General features: G+C 49.7%; 1 protein-coding gene across 4 annotated transcripts in view; it reads right to left on the bottom strand.

Moving 5' to 3' along the window:
- Positions 1–17,110, bottom strand: part of CELF5 (CUGBP Elav-like family member 5) — a 42,503-nt gene that overhangs the window by 4,223 nt on the left and 21,170 nt on the right. For 2 of the 4 annotated variants that reach the window (XM_076359211.1, XM_076359212.1), the window contains exons 3-10: positions 16,674–16,725; positions 8,854–8,982; positions 8,177–8,256; positions 7,032–7,178; positions 1,595–1,739; positions 761–907; positions 485–547; positions 314–397 (exon numbers count right to left, since the gene is read on the bottom strand). In XM_076359211.1, the coding sequence (XP_076215326.1) occupies positions 314–397; positions 485–547; positions 761–907; positions 1,595–1,739; positions 7,032–7,178; positions 8,177–8,256; positions 8,854–8,982; positions 16,674–16,725 (847 nt within the window). The remainder of the gene's footprint in view (positions 1–313; positions 398–484; positions 548–760; positions 908–1,594; positions 1,740–7,031; positions 7,179–8,176; positions 8,257–8,853; positions 8,983–16,673; positions 16,726–17,110) is intronic. The other 2 variants (XM_076359213.1, XM_076359214.1) reach the window with 2 other exon arrangements.

Here is a 17,110-nt window from a genome sequence, read left to right as displayed (position 1 = left end):
ACTCTACACCCTTTGGTGTCAAAGCTTGGTGCTCTAGTGCTTGCTGTCCCCTTTGTACTTGGCAGCATCTGGCCAAGGATGAGCTCACAAAGTTTGCATGACAAGCATCCTCTGAACCCTTCCAGTCCGCCCACTGCAGAGACATGGTTGGTTCCGTAACCCAGCTTCAATATTAAAGATTAGAATGGACAAAGATTAGTGCTGTCTCCTCTCCACACGCTTCTGCACCTCCTGGTTCTGTGGTGCAGAAGACAAGCTACACAGATCTCCCCCCCGCTCCGCCGGACACACACATTCCCACCCTGATCCTCACCTTCTCGTTGCTGCTGCTGCAGGATGGGAGGTGGCTGAGGGATGCCCTGAGCAATGGGGGTGATGGTGGTGGTTGGATACACAGCTGTATTCCAAGGAGACAGAACAAACTGTTTACCTGAGGATCTGGTCAGCCACACAAGGGCCTGAGGGAGACAAGGGAAGCTGGTACCTGCATACTGCTGAACTCCTGTGAAGGCTGGGTGCAAAGTCTCTGCTACTGAAGGGCTCTGGGCTGCAGAGAACATAATCAGAAGCACAGCAAAGGGAATCACTCATGCATTCTCTCTGTCTCTCTTCCCCACCCCCACCAACGCCCCTGCCAAGTGAGCCTCAGTGCCTGGCTGGTAGGGAGCTAGAAAAAGTGTTCTGTGTGGGGAATCCAGAAAAGAGGAGCTAATTGCAGTTCCTGAGGTCTATGTGTTTTTTTTTTTCCTGCTCTCCGTACCTGAGTATGGCACAAGGCCATTGGTGTAAACTGTTTCCAAGGTTGGATGACCATTTGGGAATGGTACCACTCCAGTGAATCCATTTGAAATGGGTGTCACCAGTCCTGGCATGGCTGCTGTTCCCAGGAGAGGCGGTGAATGTAGCCCTGTACAGCAAGAAGAGAGGACATCCCATGAGAGTCAAGGTCCCGCAAAGCCTGCACTCCCTCCTTCCATCTGCCTGGCAAGACTGCTGTATATGATGCTATTACCTCTTCTAGTTGGCACGTGGAGGTGGCAGACTAGTGCTGGAGCCTTCACAAAATTAGAGGCCGCACTAGTGAGAAGAGTGTGCGCAGTGTTGCTAGTCCTGGCTGCTGTCAGAGCTTTGGGATGGAACATTTTTAATCCAGGTTTGTACAGCACCTAGTATGATACAGCCCTGTTCTTGACAGGTGTTCAAACCCAATATGCATTATTGCTGGTAATATTACTGTGGGATGATGATAATGAATACTAGCACTGCTCTACTCAGAGTCAGGTGCAATCCTGGGAACCTGGTCCTTCTTTACTATATCAAAGGGAAAAAACTGCAGCAGAGAGGAACAGCAGTAGGGCAAGAGAATGTGCGTTGAACATGTCAGGGTATCAGGGAGGTTGCAGAAATTTGCGCAGAACTAGGGACTGCTGTCCTCAGAGGCTGCCTTGTTAGAAAAGGGTGGCCTAATCCAGATGCTGAGCCCAGAGGGATGTGGGAACTGTTTTACCTGTATGAGCACCGTGCTGAGTGCTGGGGCAGGAGGTTCACTGGTAGTGAAGGACTTGCTGCATCCCGGCCCACACCAAGCCCTCACCTGATGTTGGTGCAATAGGAGTGGCTGGCAGCCCGTTGAGACTGACGGCACCGATCTGTTGGATGTGGCAAGGGGAAAAGGCGACGCCTGGGCTCAGGTAGCTGCCATGGGAGGTGGAGAGAACCGTCGTCTGCTGCTGCATCAGCTGCAAGGCAGGACCATGCAGTCAGGGCCCCATGCTGCCCGGGGCTTCGCGCCACTTGGGGCCTCGCACTGCCCGGGGGTCTCACTCCACTCAGGACCACGTACGGCTCAGTGGCTCGCTCCGCTCGCCCCAGGCCTCGCGCTGCTGGGGGCCTCCCGACATCAGGGCCCCACCGCAGCCGCGGGCAGAGCTCGGGGAGGCTGTGCACGCCCGCTCGGCCTCCGCCTTGCCCCGCCGCTGCCTGTGGCCGGGGACGGGCCGGAGCTGCCATCTCCCCCAGCCACCACCGGGGGTCGCCAGGCTCCCACTGCCTGTCCCGGAGCTTCCTGCGACTCAGCGGGACCTGCCGGGGCGGGCGGCGGCTTCGCCGTCCTCTGAAGCCCCGCGCCCCGTCCGGCTGACGATCCCCGCGCCCGGGGGCCCCCGAGGTGGGCCTGGAGCTCCCTGCGGCCACATACTCACGCAGGGGCTGCCCCTGCCGAGGTGGGTCGGCGGCCTGGGCCAGGCCATGCCATGCATGGAAGCCCCTGAGAGCTGGGCACAGCTTCCTGCCCTGCAGCCGGGGGACACGGCTAGGCGGGCATCCTCTGCAAAGCCAGGGCCATGGCCGGGCAGTCCTCCACCCATTCTCGCTTTCTCCGCATGCCAGCAGCCTTGAGGGGTCTTCGCTCACTCAGCTATGTGCTGGGCCATCGGGATGGGCCCTTCCTGCTCAGAGAGCTCCTACAGTGGGGAAAGGGGCAGGGAAAGGGGTGTGCTCCTGGCACCCAGCAGCACCCTCTCACCACAGGCCCTACTGCTCTGTCAGGCACAGCAACATTTCCTCCCAGCCACAGCCCCTTCTCTGAGCACTGCCACTTCTGGCACAATGCCAGGTATTAAATAACACAGAGGAACGGGGTCCAAATCCCTCTCCTTTTGCCCAGCCTTAACAAGGAGACCGTGCTGCTGGGAGACATGTGGAGCTCATTCTGGTACATGCAGCCTGCTGTACAACCAGGTGTCCATCCAGGCCCAGCTCTTACAGCATGCTTTGCCGTTCGAGGTCTGCCCCATGATCCACTGAGCTCAGTCTTTCCTCTGGCAGTGGCCTGCACCCTGGGGTTGGGAGATGGCAGCTCCCTGTGGTCCCATAACACACCTGACTAGGCAGAGATGCACAATGCAAAAAGAAGGGGTTGGGGGGGTGGGGAGGGTGGGACACAAGGGTGGGAGGAGGGTTAGGAGGAAGAAGAAAAAAATCCTTCTGGTCCTATTTGGCCATCAGTTGGTGCTCTGGGTCATAAGATTAAATCAGGCTGCACTCAGAGTGCAGTGGCAACAAAGACTTAGTTCTGGATGCAAAATTATCTAGCCCCTTTATAAGCCTTGTCTTCACCATCAGGCAAGAGCAGGGGAGGCACAGGCATGGCTCTCTGGAAGCTGTACAGTTCCACATGAGGAGCTGGGGGGTGGCACATGGCAAAACCCAAGAAAAACACAAATCCTCTTTACATTAACTACAACTGTATCCCACTGTCTGCCTTGCAACATAAATACACACCACTCAAGTAACCTGCCTCAGCCGCAAATGGCTGAGTCAGTAAGCCAGTTTGGCCCAGGTCTCAGCTGGAGAATCTGATAACTCTGAAAAGTTCATGGCTAGCTAAACCTTCTCTTAGGTTCCTCCACACAGAAGCTCATTATTGCTGTTGCGTAAAAAGGGGAATTGCCTAATTTCATGGCATTGCTGTCTCTGTAAGCTGGCACAAGCAAAGCAGCTGGGGTGGAACTGACTCTGCAGGGCAGCGCTGGGATAGGGGAGAGCCCTTTTTGGGGCAGAGGTGGGACACTCCCAGGCACACCACAGAGCAGGGTCTCTGCAGGCAGGCAGGACTAACTGACAGCAAATGGGTTCACTACTGCTTGACTCCAGAAAGCAAGTGCCTTGAAATCATCTCATCTATTCACTGCCACATTGTCTTTGGAGTGATTCCCCTGAAGCAGGACTCACTCACATTACTGGGAACCACTTGCCCCGAGCCAGGATTACAGCAAAATGTGGCCTTCCTGAGACAACAAAACTCTGCTAAGGAAGGTGTCCCCATGGCAAGCAGTCTGCACATATTCCTAGTTCTATCTTCACACTGTCCCCATTTAAGGATGCAGGAACCAATGCATTTCTTATTTACTAGGTGAACATTGATTTTCTTTTTTCTCATTAATGCCTGTTCTGTGCCAGGCTCTGGCTGTAACAAGACCTGCATCCGACTGCACATGCACTAAACTAGCATTCTGAAATTGTTTTCAGTACTTAAATAAAATTACCATAATGAACCATAAGAGCAGAAAGAAAAGGTGTGTGTGTGAACAAGCTGTTTTGTGTTTAGAACTGATTTATGAAATACAAGAAATATTCAAGCATTATAAGCAGTTAGTAAATTGCACTGACTGCTTTTTTTAAGAGTTCAGGCCTCTTTTGTATTGATAGATTATTATTTTTTCAGCTCCCAATCAGTTCCCTGATTCCATCTGAACTACTCACTGAATTCAACTTGTTGAATAAACTGAAATGAAGAAAATACTCACTTTTCACTTGCAGAAGAGGCACTTGGGATCAAAACCTGGTTTAAGCACTGCAATAAACTGCTTCCAGATGCTTAGCCAGTCATGTTTCCCAGATAAGTATGAGAATTTTTCTTACAAACTGTATCAGCTAACATATACTGTTTGACTATTTTTAATATCTTATTTTGTATATTTTAATAGATCAGAATAACTTTAGACCTAACATAGCTTGTGATTATTTCATGTTTAATTTGAGATAGTTTTTAAAGGAAAATGCAATTAATATAAATTTAAAACATCCAACTGTAAAAAAAACAAACCCCAAACAACCTAGGCTCCAAACAACTTTTTCCTAGGCCAGGGAACTCTGGGGACTGTTTTGGCTTGGCGAGGCAGCAAATCCCATGGGGACAGGGAGAGAAAGTTGTTGGCGTATTAAATTGTGAATGTGTGAACCAATGCCTATGATGCACCAGTTCACCCCAGCAGCACTCGCTCCTCTCAGTCTGATTCCACCACATACATAATTGTTACCTGCATCTCCTGGGCCTGTGAGTAACCTTGGGTGCAGCATCTACTACTCCAAGCCCTGGACCATGCAAGCATGAACTATGTCGGAGTTCCCTTGAGCCCTGGCTTACCAGAGGTCCCAGCTCCCAAGAGCTGCCCGTGGCAGGACATTTGGAGGTGCTGTAAGGAGATTCAGCAAGGAAATCCCTCCCTTTTGTCCCCACTTCCAGAGATATTAGATGGCATTTCAAAGGGTTGATACCCTCTTCCTCTGATGGGGATGCTGTATTCATATGAGAACTGGCTAGGATCTCTCCTCCAGGAGAAGGGAGACCAAAAACTGGGATGACACAAGAGAAGAAACAATCAGGTGTGAGGTCAGTGCCTCAGAAAGAAGGAGGAGAGAGAACCAAAACCAGTGGAAAGTAAAATGAAAAGGAGGAAAAAACCTGAAAGAGTGGGAGACTGGCTGAGTCTTGAGTCAAGGGGAAAGCCAAAATAAAGTCACAGAGCAGGAAGGCCAATGAAGAATCAGAGACAAAGCAACAAATTTACAGACACAACTGAGGAGAAGGAAGATGCAGCTAAGCAAGGAGTACAGCCTAGGCCTGACTGGCTTCTTGTCATCAGCAGGAGTCTGAAGATTGGAGGGCACTTAAAGACCGAGTCTAGAAGGTCTCGCTGCTCTCCTTCCTTATACATCCTGGACCATAAGCTAATAAAGTACTTTCTGCCATCATAACCTCACCGTGTGGTCCATTCCTGCCTCCTTCACCATCATACCGTGCCCAAGTTAGCGCCATCTCCATGACAGCAGAGGATACACCAGAATGATCATCTCATAGCTGACCCATAGCTAAGCTAAGCTACTATTTTAGACCTCAGGTATAGCTGGCTTGTGGATTACAGGGCTGGACAGAAAAGACTGGTCCTGGCAAGAGATACTGGTGTCTGGTCAGGAAGGGTTCTCCCCTCTAAACCATTCTTCTGCTGGAAGCCTTGTTGCTTGGAATGGTATAGCTGTTCTCAGCCTCATTAAACAAGAAGAATCAAATAATCTGTGTTGGACAAATCCTACATTTGGTTCCCAAAAATTCCCCAATGGTATGGAGCCTCATATGTATTGCCTCTTTTCTTTTGCTTCTCCATGCTCTTGCCACACACTTAAATGGCATTTGGCAGTTTCTGGGGATTTTTTGAGAGGAAATGGCCAACAACTGAGAAACAGTTCCTTCTCTGTCATGTAGATGGAAGGGAGACACAACAAGTAGTCACTGAAGCCAGAGGTGAAAGAGGTGTCCACATATATGAGAAGAACAGGTTTATTTGCGCTACTCCCCCCCCCCCGAAAATTACATTCAGTAACAGTATCTACTTTTGAGTTCTTTGTTTCACACAAGCATCTCTGATGCCTTGAGCAATTTCTGAGCCTCCTTCCATGGGCTTTATACTTGGTAGCAGAGATCTGAAAGCGACAGTCACCAAGAAGACCCAAAAGATGCTCCACCACAGCTGATCAGGGACTTGCCGAGTTTGGGACCTACCTCAAACATCAATGGCAATCACCACCATCGCTCCAAGGCAATGAGGTTCTCTCACTAAGATCCAAAGCACAGCCAGTCTTGCCAGAGGAGGCCAGACTGCTGAAACACCTCTGACCCACTGCTCCCTCTCCAGCACCCTGCAAACCCCGCATTCACACTAGCCAAGAGAGAAAAGCCTGGGAGCCAAGGACAGCACTGGGGGGATGAGGGGCCTCCTGAGAATTTCAGCAGAGAAATAAACACATGAAGCTGGTCCCAGGGCTCTCATGGTGCTCCAAAAACAGACACACACACATTTGTGCCATAGACCCAGAGGAAGAGTTCACAAGTTGGCAGACTACCACATCTGGCACACATCCAGGAATCATGGCTCTGAGCTGTCCTCAAAACAAGACAGAAAGACACTGGGTCATGCTTGACCTGTTCCCAGACACCTCCGCCAGTCTACACTGCATCAGAGAAATCCAGCCTCACTTTGAGAAGGTCCCAGCTCTCTACTGTCACCCCTTCCAGAAATGCACAAAGACTAGGCTGCTGACTGGAGAAACTGAAACCAGGAACAACTCCCAGGTGCCGGGAAGCTTTCACGCATTTGTTACAGAGACCCGTTTGTGGTCTCCCAGCCCAGGTATGGTGTTGCCCCATAGCCAAGAGGGCAGCCTTTCCCCACACACACACGCGTGATACTCACAGCCTGCGCATAGGCGCTGTATGGGCTGAACGGCAAGGTGAGAGATGGAGTGAATATCCCCAGCTGCCCCACCATTTGCTGCATACGACGGAGGGTCCTCTCCTTATCTGTGTCAGCAAACTTCACCACTAGACTGGAGGAGGCGCCCTAGGCACAGAGAGAGGAGACAGAGAGAGGAGGCAGGGGGAGAAGAGGCCGTGGGACAGCCAGAGAGTCAGCAGTCAGGCAAGGTGGGATGGGGCAGAACAGGCACCAGAGAGGAGTGGGAAGAGGAGCAGAAGAGCAAATATTGGCGTGAAAGTGCTCAGGAGCTGCCTGGAACCTGGGCTGTGCCCTTCCCCATCCATCTGTCCATCCAACCCTTCCTTCTCCCACCCTTCCCCTCATACCCTGGGCCTTGCACAGCTGCACAAGTGGGTGCACACATCCCTGGCTGCGTTCACCAGGTGATGGTGCAGCCAGGAACACCCAGGACATTGTCAGCCACAAGCACCATCTTTCCACCACCATGAGCTTGGCTGGATAGGCAGAGCAGTTCCTGGCAGCTGGAAATACCCCTGCTGCAGCAATGCACTATCCTGCCCACAAGGTGCCCCAATCCAGGTTAGAGATTGTGAGAGATGAGATTACAACTGCAGCTCCACTTGCACAAGAAGGCACAGTTGTGGCTACATAACCCCACACAATGCACAAAGCATTCCCATCCACACCAAGCCTGCCCCAGAGGCCTCCTTTACTGCCTAAATAAGAGAAGGCGGGGAGCGTGCACAGTAACTGGAGTCCTGACTGCTCACATTGCTGAATTGTTAGCTTGCACCCTGCTCAGTTTTGAACTACTCCAGGTAGCTGTCTCCAAGACAAATTCATGACCTGGTTCTTGGCTCTCTTTTAATTAGCCTTTATAGCTCTAAGTGCTGTCACTACCAGTTTGAACAGACATAGATACACACACCAGCCCAGAAGACAGGATGGTTCCCGAAGACAAGAGCTCAGATGTGCACACACACCCCACACCCCCCCCACAACCACACGAGCTGGAAACTGCAATTGAACCTGTCATGGTTTTGGACAGTGAGGGAAGGTCCCTGCAACAGGGTCATGGAAAAGGATTAGGAAGAGGGTAGGTACCCTGGCCTTATACTCACGGGCATTGTCTGGCTGCCATGGAGTGCGTGGATTGCTGCCTGAGCCTCTGTGTGAGATGAGAACTTTACAAAAGCACAGCCTGGAAAGGGACAGAAAGAGCACAGGAGATTGCAGTGACAGGACGGCTGTGAAAGTGCCCCTTGCATCATCACGCAAGAGACAGTATCTGGATCTCAGGCCGGGCAAAGGAAAGCCACCCCAAGAAAGGAGTGAACAAAAAGGATGACTCATCCCAAGCCCTCTATCCTGGAAAAAACAGGAAGAGTCTCAAATCGTTACTTCAATGATATACTCTATAGAGGATGTCACCATCTCCACCCTTGCCCCTGATTACCTCTTCCCCAAATTCTCTATGCACTCCTAATTGTGGGTACAAACATTTCAAATTGCAGACCCAGACTGAGCCAACAGGCTCACTAGTGATCCTGATAACTCAGGTACTCATCATGCTCTGCTTCCCCTCCTTTCACCTCAGTCTCTGCCCATCTTCCCCAATCTTTCCTTGCAGCAGACAACTCTTCCTGCCCTGCTCCCTGTGCCTGGCTGTGATACAGGTTCCCATAAAGATGGGGTGGGGGAATAAATGCCCCAGTGGAAAGGAGGCAGAGGTGGTGAGGCAGGTGAGTGCTACCTGAAGAGCAGGGAGAAAGGGCACAACACACAGAGGGGTTCACACCTTTGCTGTTACCATCAGGTCCACGGAGCACCGTACATTCATCAATGACCCCAAATGGTTCAAAGAGCCGGAGCACGTCATCCTCAGACTGCTGCTTATTTAACATGCCCACAAAGAGCTTCCTGTCCCCTAGGGGCAAACACAGAAACATCAACCTTCTATGAGGCGTACAGTCCAAAGCAGGAGGATAGGGACACTTAAGCACAAAACAGCCTAGTGTTGAAAACATGCCTGCCATGGAAATGATTTGCTGTTGGCTGAAATGTTTCCAGGGGTGAATATGCAGGGTCCTCTCAAGCTCCTCACACCTGCAAAGGTTTCTGTGGCTTCCCCTGTCCTACCCTCCCCAAAGGAAAACAAAAGATTAATAATTTCCTTCTATTCATTAGCCCTTTCCTTTGAATGATCCAACACAAATGGTAGTAAGAAAAACTGCCTGGGCAATTATACCCTTTTTGAACAATATGTGAAGTCCAAGAGGTACCTTAGGAACCCAGGCAGGGTGAATAAATTCCAGGACCCTTGGCTTCTGTTTCCTTTTTCTTCTCTCCATGATCACTGTTTCCACAGCTGCTATGTAACCAAGCATCTTAGCTTCAATTTGCCCTTCCTTACCCCAGTCTAACCAGTATGTCTACCGAGCTGTCCTCTAAGGCCTGGAACAAACCCTGGCATCCTGGGTCCCAATTTGCCTCATCATAGGATCAGCCAAATGCAAGACAGTTGGATGAGGGCCAACAAACAGCCCCATGTCCCCACTCCCCCCTCTCCAAGGGCATTTTGTACCCATGTCACACTGGTGGGGGGCTGGAAGGCTGACCAACACATCCAGGACTTTGAGCTCAGGGTCCATCTGGGTTCCTCCATCAGAACAGAGAAGTGAGGATTATGGTTTTGTTGGGATGGCCAAGTGTGGAGGTAGGAAGAAAGGTGCACAGCGCTTTCTCCCCCTCTCTGCCCCCATCAGTACACACAGGGGCCCATCACACAGCCCGATGCCATCCAGTCGAGCACAAACACAGCAGTGGTTGGAGCAACATCCTCCACAGATTACTGTGAACAGCTATTAAAATAGCACAACATTAAAATACCAGCCTAAATGCCAGCCCAATCTCCATTTTTGCAAGGAGACAGTTGTGCCAACTACAGAGTTAATCCTCCCTCACTGCCCCAAACATGCATGGAGAGACATGACCCATAGGAACGAATGTGTCAGGATATGGCTTGGGAGGAGCAGTGAGAGAAGATTCCTTATTGTTAGCGACAGGATCAGAGGGGCTGGCTTCAAACAAAACCAATGTAATGTGATGCAAGTCAGGGAAAATAGCAAGGAAGCTGCTATCTGTTTGAGGGTGCAGTGACCCGAAAAACAACAGGTCTTGGAGCTACAGCAGCAGAGCAGGCTGCAGGGGTGGTGGTGTGTATGTATGGCAGGAATGGATGACACATTACACATTCACACTGCCGGCAAAGCCTCCCCCAGCCCCTTCCTTGCACCCCTTGGCTCAGAGGATGGTTCCTACCCAAGTAAGTAAGCAAGCTGCCTCCTCCCAAACTGCTCTGCCACATACAGACACACTTGGGAACACATGCAGGAAGTATCTACATGTGCCATTGGTCCCTTGCAGAAAAGCAGATGCACACACACAACATTAATGGACAGGCACATCGGCTCACGCATGCACAGGAACATGCTTGCACATTGGCCCAGCCCCAGCAGGTGCCTTCAGAAACAAACTTCCTCAGTGAGCAAGAGGGATGTGCAGACAGATGCACTCTTCCACCATGCAGACACCACAGGAAGCCGCTTTGCATGGCTGCACCACCCCATGGAGCCCAAGCACAAGCTCATGCAGGCACAGCCCTCCACTAGGCACTAGATGTACATGCAACACAGATGCGACTTTGATCCACCACACATAAAGGGTTAAAAGTGCTGTATCTAAGGCTCTTACCCAGTCCCAAACAGACACTCCTAATTTATATCACTGGAAGTGGCTGAAATATATGGCCTTGGGTATTTTTTAAAGGCCAAATTTCTCGGCTTCCCCATTTTCATGATTCCCTGGATAACTAAACGTGGGAATTTCATCCCACTCCATTTTCCTTGCGATTCTTTCTACATTTCTGCCTGCACCTGCATGACAATGGTTGCATTTTGGAGACACTATTTCAGCCGATCGAGTCCATTCAAAATTTAGTGCTCTGGTAATGCCCCATAATCTGCAGCCAAGGCACAGGAGCTAATAAACCAGGTGCTGTACAGCTGCCTTCTTAGCAGCAGATGCAGATGCAGACAGCATCTGCCCCCACCCAAGGGCCAGATCAGAAATGCTGGTGGGCAAACCAGCCAAAGAATAGCACATAGAGAAGGTGAAAAATCTGACTGGAAGGGGAGTGGGAAAAAAAACGGGACTGGTCAGGAACATATTTACTGGGAGCTGGAGAGGAGAATGGAAACTAAAGGAGCAGTAGTTCTGTGCTCCCATTAACATCACCTGGTGCTGTATGTGATCCCAGTTTGGCTATGGGGGGGACACTTGAGCTCTGCAGTGTTCCCCCTTCCTCTACCCTGAATCTATATTGCAGCTGCAGCCAGGCCTTATTTCAGATATGTGCACCATGCTGTGGCTTTTGGATTGCAAACACGGCAGGAGTTCCTCAAAAAACACATCAACAAAGGGGAGAAACACACTGGGAAATATTTGTACTGACTTTAGATGCTGTAAAATAATCCTCTGTTCTTTGAACTAACAAGCACATAATTGTGGACTAAGACTTAACAGCCAGAAATGCACTTGATGGTCTTGCCTTGCTCTTTAGGGAACCCAGCAGGCTGTCTGGCTGTTTGGGTCAGGGTGGCAGGGGGGGTGTCAAGACAACTGGGAAAATCAGTTATATTAGAAATTTAAAAAGCTGGAACTCTAGGTGGGGGCAACATACAGCTACACGGATGTAGTATTTCTTTTGTAACACTGGCCTTTTGCTTCTGGATCTGATTTTGTGTAAAGTGAGGTTTTTGCCAAAGAATAGCGGGTAACCAGTGGAGAGTCAGATAAGTGGTTCCAGTTTTGGCTGATGACTAATTCAGTGCAAAGACCTGATGATTACCACAGCCACCCAAAGCTTAAGTCTCCACCAAGCAACAGTCTAATGGATGCAAGAGGCCACAGCTTTGCAATGGAGGCACCGAACAAAAAGGAACCTTGTCAACTTGCAACCAAATCAACATTAAACTCTGAGTTACTAACTGTTTTCTCCTTCAGAAAGCCTTGAAATTTCCTGGATAATTCTTGTGGTTTCATCCTCATACCATTTCTGTTGGATCAAAAGCATTTTTCTTTACCCCGCATTTTGGGAAATGTCCATTGAAACAGTGGATGCTAGTCTCCATTCTTGCAGTTTTACTGCAGGTCTTCTGTTGTCTGACAGGGCTCACTAGCAAAACATTTTGGAAGTCCTGTGTTTATGTGGGAATTCCAGCTTTTCTTTTTTGATTTTGGAAGAAAAAAATGCCAGCCTTCCTGGCTATGCAGAACAGGTTAAAACTGTGATACCTTAGGGACTCAAGCTATAAAGGCAAATATAAAGAAACACACCTATTGGTTTTGAATCTTTTCTGAATGCCCAGAACAGCAGTATTAGAAGATGGTGAAGTCACTGACAACATAAGAGAAAGATTTTTTTGCAGTTATTTTCATTTCATACAGCCCAGTTCCCAAGATTGCATGTAGGAAAAGGATCCAGGCTTGTTCCTCTAGGATGCCTCTCTGCAGCAACCAGGGACCTGTGAAAGGGCTCCTCTGCTGCTTACCTCTCTCCCTCTCCACGTGTTGGAGCCCAACCCATGATCTAGTGCTCTCTCGCTTCAGGCAGCTTCCAAACAGGGGCGTTCCCCTACCAATAACCAAGCTGCCTCATCTCTCCACAACTGGGCCAAAACCCTGCAAGCCCTTTCACCTGATGTCTGCTGTCACCACTCTTAAAGCGGTCAATCCCAAATCAGCTGGCATCCTCGAGCCACTGCTGTGGGTCACTGGCTCCTTTGGCTCCCCAGCAGGGACTCCTGCAGTGCTGGAAGATCTAACAGCACACCCTCCTCCTGCCTTTTTTCCTTCACTTTCTCTCCAGCTCGTTTTTCACCCTCTGATTGGCAATTTCCCATGCTGTCCAGCAACCAGGAAAATTGTCTCTGATCTCTCACTGTTGAGTTCCCATGGAAACATGCTCTGGGCACAGTCAGTCACCCAGGCAGCAAGAGGACGGCCAGTGTGGAGCAGGTTGCTGATGAAGATACCATGGGAACAAGCAAGGGGTTAAGGCTGAATGCTTCAGCCATGAGAGAGAGAGGAGAGCACACAAGCACTGGACACTGCTCCTCTTTAAACCCAGTGGATTTAGGTCATCTGGCCAGCAGCTGTCAGCAGCAAGGATCAGGGAGTGGGAGGAAGCCCACTCAAGCAGTTGGCGTGGATGGGACGCAGCAAATCTCCTTGGGTATGCAGAGAGCTTCCTTGTCTCTAAGGCAGTGCTAATGGGCTTGGGCTAGCTGTCGTATCACATCAGTGCAGCAGAGTGCTCCAGGTCTCGCAAGAAGCACAGACAAGCTCCTCTGCCCCCCCACTCCATGTCCTCCTGGCACTCCCAGGCTCATATCAGAGGCATGAGGGAAAGGAGGAAAGAGCTGGCAAAGCCTGTGCCAGAATCACAGGTCCCCCTCTGAACTAATGCAGGCAGCATCTTTTCACTAGTGAATTCCTTCTGCAGGGTGCAGTAACACTGAGCATCCAGATATCCCCATGCAGCCCCTGCAGGGTTTGGCCAAAACTGCCCCTTTGGCACAAAAATTAGCATCTCTTAGACCAGGAGACAAATTCTGGTGCTCTAACTTCATGTACTTAATTCAGGGTGCTTAATTTGAGAGATGTCAGTACCTGGAGAGGATAAAAGAGGTTCCCTTCAAGGATAATGCAGAGCAGAGCCTCACTGATGCATGCAGCTGTTCCCTTGATAAATTCCTAGTCCAAGCAGTTCTGCCTTGCCCCAAATCTTTCTTTTACCTCCTGCTAGTGTGGGGCTATTGCTATAGGGAATGGCTCTTCCCATATCTGCAAACTTGCTCATCCACTTCTCTGACAAGCGGAGCATCACAACAGAAACCTTTGGAAAGAGCAACCTGATTCAGACAAATATAGGGTGCTGTCTTGATGCTGCTTCTGCCTCAGGAAAAACTCCAGTTCGTCGTGGATCCTGTGGGAGCTACTTGTTTCTGAGCTCTGCAATGAAGCTAGAAGGAAGCTAGGAACATGGGCTGGAGGGAGGCAGGTGTTCAGACTCCAAAGGCTGCTTTTCTCTATGACCTTCTCCATGGGAAGCAGAGCTGATGCCCTGATGTTTGCAGTCATTAGAGATTGTGGCACCTTTCATAAGCTTAGAGATTTCAGAGTCCAGTGCCTCTGGACAAGCCAAAAGCTTGCCTCCAAATCAACATCCTGTTTTTGAACTTGTTGGCCTATTTCAGCTCAATTTGACAGAGGAGCTGAGGCATCAGAGATGTTAAGTCCCAATACATTTTGTGATACTAGGTGGCTGTGTATAGAAGAGAGTCCCTAGTAGTGCCCCACCAGCAAAAGAAAGGCTGCAGAAATGACCTCAGCCTAGTATTAGACACCAGAGATTCCAGAGTTGCACTCATCAAAGAGACACAAACTGTTAAGAAAACAAAGCTGCAGAGGTCAGTCTGTTCACAGCCTGAATTGTCTGTTTGGGCTGTTTTTACTGTTGTTGTGTGAGGGCTTAATGCAGGGTAGTCAGCTGTGCATGGGTGGTACTGGTGAAGGTAAATGTGTGCATTTGCCTATGAATGTGTATGTCAAGTGGGCACATGTATTTGCAAAGCAGTGCACACATGGGGCATCTGTCTATAGGTACATCTGCCTGTGTCTCTCTGTTGGCTGTGAGGGTTCCTATGCAGCCATGTCTTACAGCCTGAGAGTGCATGGGATCTGCCAACGTGTACATGTAATGGGTTTGTGATGTTATTGGTATGACTGGCAAAGGCTTTCCTAGTCTCCTATGCTTTTTTTTTTTAAAGACTCATAAGGAATAACCTCAGATACAATTACACAATTTCTGAATTAATTAGAAATCTGGGGTGCAAATTTTTAAAATCAATGTGGTGGGGGACGGATTGACCACCTCATGGTTGTATCTAGAGGCAGTATGAGGTGCCAGCAAGTAGTCAGCTTCCTCTATCCCCACTGTAGGCACCACTAAAGGACAGTTCATCCACTTCTAGTATCGGTGTCAAGAGTGAGAGTGTGAATCACCCTGAAGGCACTGGTCTCTTTTTACTGTCTATAGCATGGACAAGGACCTTAAACTCAACCTTGAACCCAGGGGCTGAAGTAAGGTGAGATGAATCCAGTCCTATATGTCTCAGGCATGCTAATTTCTTTGGAGGCTTAAGCCACGGTTCTTTTCAAAGGGAGCATGTCTACAGGTGGCACATCTGGGATTCTCAGTATAGCCCAAGGGAATAAAAATGCCCAGACTTCAGTAAAAGTCAGGTATCTAATCCCTCAAGTAAATAATGAAAAGTCACAGATTCTATTTGGAAAAATGATCTGACTTAAACAGATAAACCTTTTTTTTTTTAAAGGAGGATCACACAACCATAAATACACATATTCATATAAAATATTACAAAATATACCTCATGATCCTGCCAGTGCAATAATTGAAAGTCACTACAAACTGCTTGGAAGTGACCCCTTAAAATTTAAAACAAAAGCCTTCCAAATCTAAACACAGCATGCAGAATATGCTGCCCTACAGGACAAACAGTCTCACACAAATTCTCCCCTCCCCACTATTAAACTGCTTTCAGAGGCAGCACCAGCAGCACAAGGCATGGAGAGGCAGATGCAGGAATGGAGAGAAGAGGAGAAGAAATGTATCAGTAAGACAAGGAAAAGCAGAAAAATGAGTTCATAAATTTGGAAAGGGCTGGAGTTACAAACCTTCTCCACTTGGAGGAGGCATCTAAATTGCTGTGACCTCCCCATTAAATTAACAGAGATTCTCCTGTTCCCAATCTTCCAGCTCTGAACTACTCAGTATATGCTGCTCTAACCAAGCTGGTCCCCTGCAGCCTGACAGCACCTCCGTCTCAGGCCTAAACTCAGGATCCTCTCCCTTCAGACACTATTTCCCCATCACATGCTATTTTCTGCAACAGCACTTGGGCCCTGACAGTGTGATGGGGGCTGCTGCAGGACTGAGAGTGGAGAGGCTGAGACAGTCCAACAGTGATGGGGGAGGCAGAGGAGTGAGCTGCAGACAGGACAGTCAGCTACGGAGCAGTGAGCTGAACAGGTTAAAAAGCCAGTGCTGCTGCAGGGATCTGGCTTTTATCTGGCTGATCAGGTATAAGACTGAAGAAACCTCTTCCCAACTGCTTACACCCTCCAGGACCCCTGGTGCCATACACCAAAGTGCACGCCTGCTTCAGTAACCTCCTGGGGCAGACACTGTCAGGCTAATAATACCCTCAAAGGGCTGGGAAAGAGTGGAGTGGGCAGCCACATTATTACCCTTAGGACTTGGGGTGCTCTCAGCTGCCTGCAGTGCCAAGCTGAAGACTCCCCATCAAAGCCTATCCCTAGACTCTCCTCCTACCCCCCCAAATCCCTGCCACACACAAACATCCCTTCATACAGACTGCGGGGAGAGGAAGGCCAGGTCAGGACCCTGTCTCTTTGCTTGGTCCCCCTCACAAGCACAAAGTCGCCAAAGAAGAAACAAGGAGAGATGACAACTACCTCCACGGCTCTCGCTGTCTGCAGGTTTCACTTGAATCGGGCGTGCCATCTGCAATGAAAGAGAAATGCAGAGGGTTAGAGCTTGGCCCATCTGCCTGGCACATGGTGCTGATGGCAGTGGCACCAGGGTGCCCCCTTCTGCCTGCTGTGCAGAGTAGGAGAGTGGGAACCAAGATATCGTGATGGCAACCAGAACCCTTGGAGAAGAGACCACGTGGATTTCAGACTTCTCAAAAGGAAACCTGGCGCTTTTCCCTGCTCAGCTGCTTGCCTGCAGAGAACAGCTCTCCTGGAAATGCCCACCACTCATAAACCTCTGCCTCCTCAGACACAGCAAGTGGCAAAGAAAGGCCTCCAAGGAAGCAGCTCATCACCATGAGACTGGAGACTGAACAGTGGTCAGGGTGGCCTAAGGTGAGACTATGCCTGGAAGT

The sequence above is a fragment of the Aptenodytes patagonicus genome, chromosome 25, assembly GCF_965638725.1.
Source record: "Aptenodytes patagonicus chromosome 25, bAptPat1.pri.cur, whole genome shotgun sequence".
Taxonomy (NCBI): Eukaryota; Metazoa; Chordata; class Aves; order Sphenisciformes; family Spheniscidae; genus Aptenodytes; species Aptenodytes patagonicus.
The sequence above is the reverse complement of the archived record's forward strand: the minus strand, read 5'-3'. Positions and strand labels throughout refer to the sequence as shown.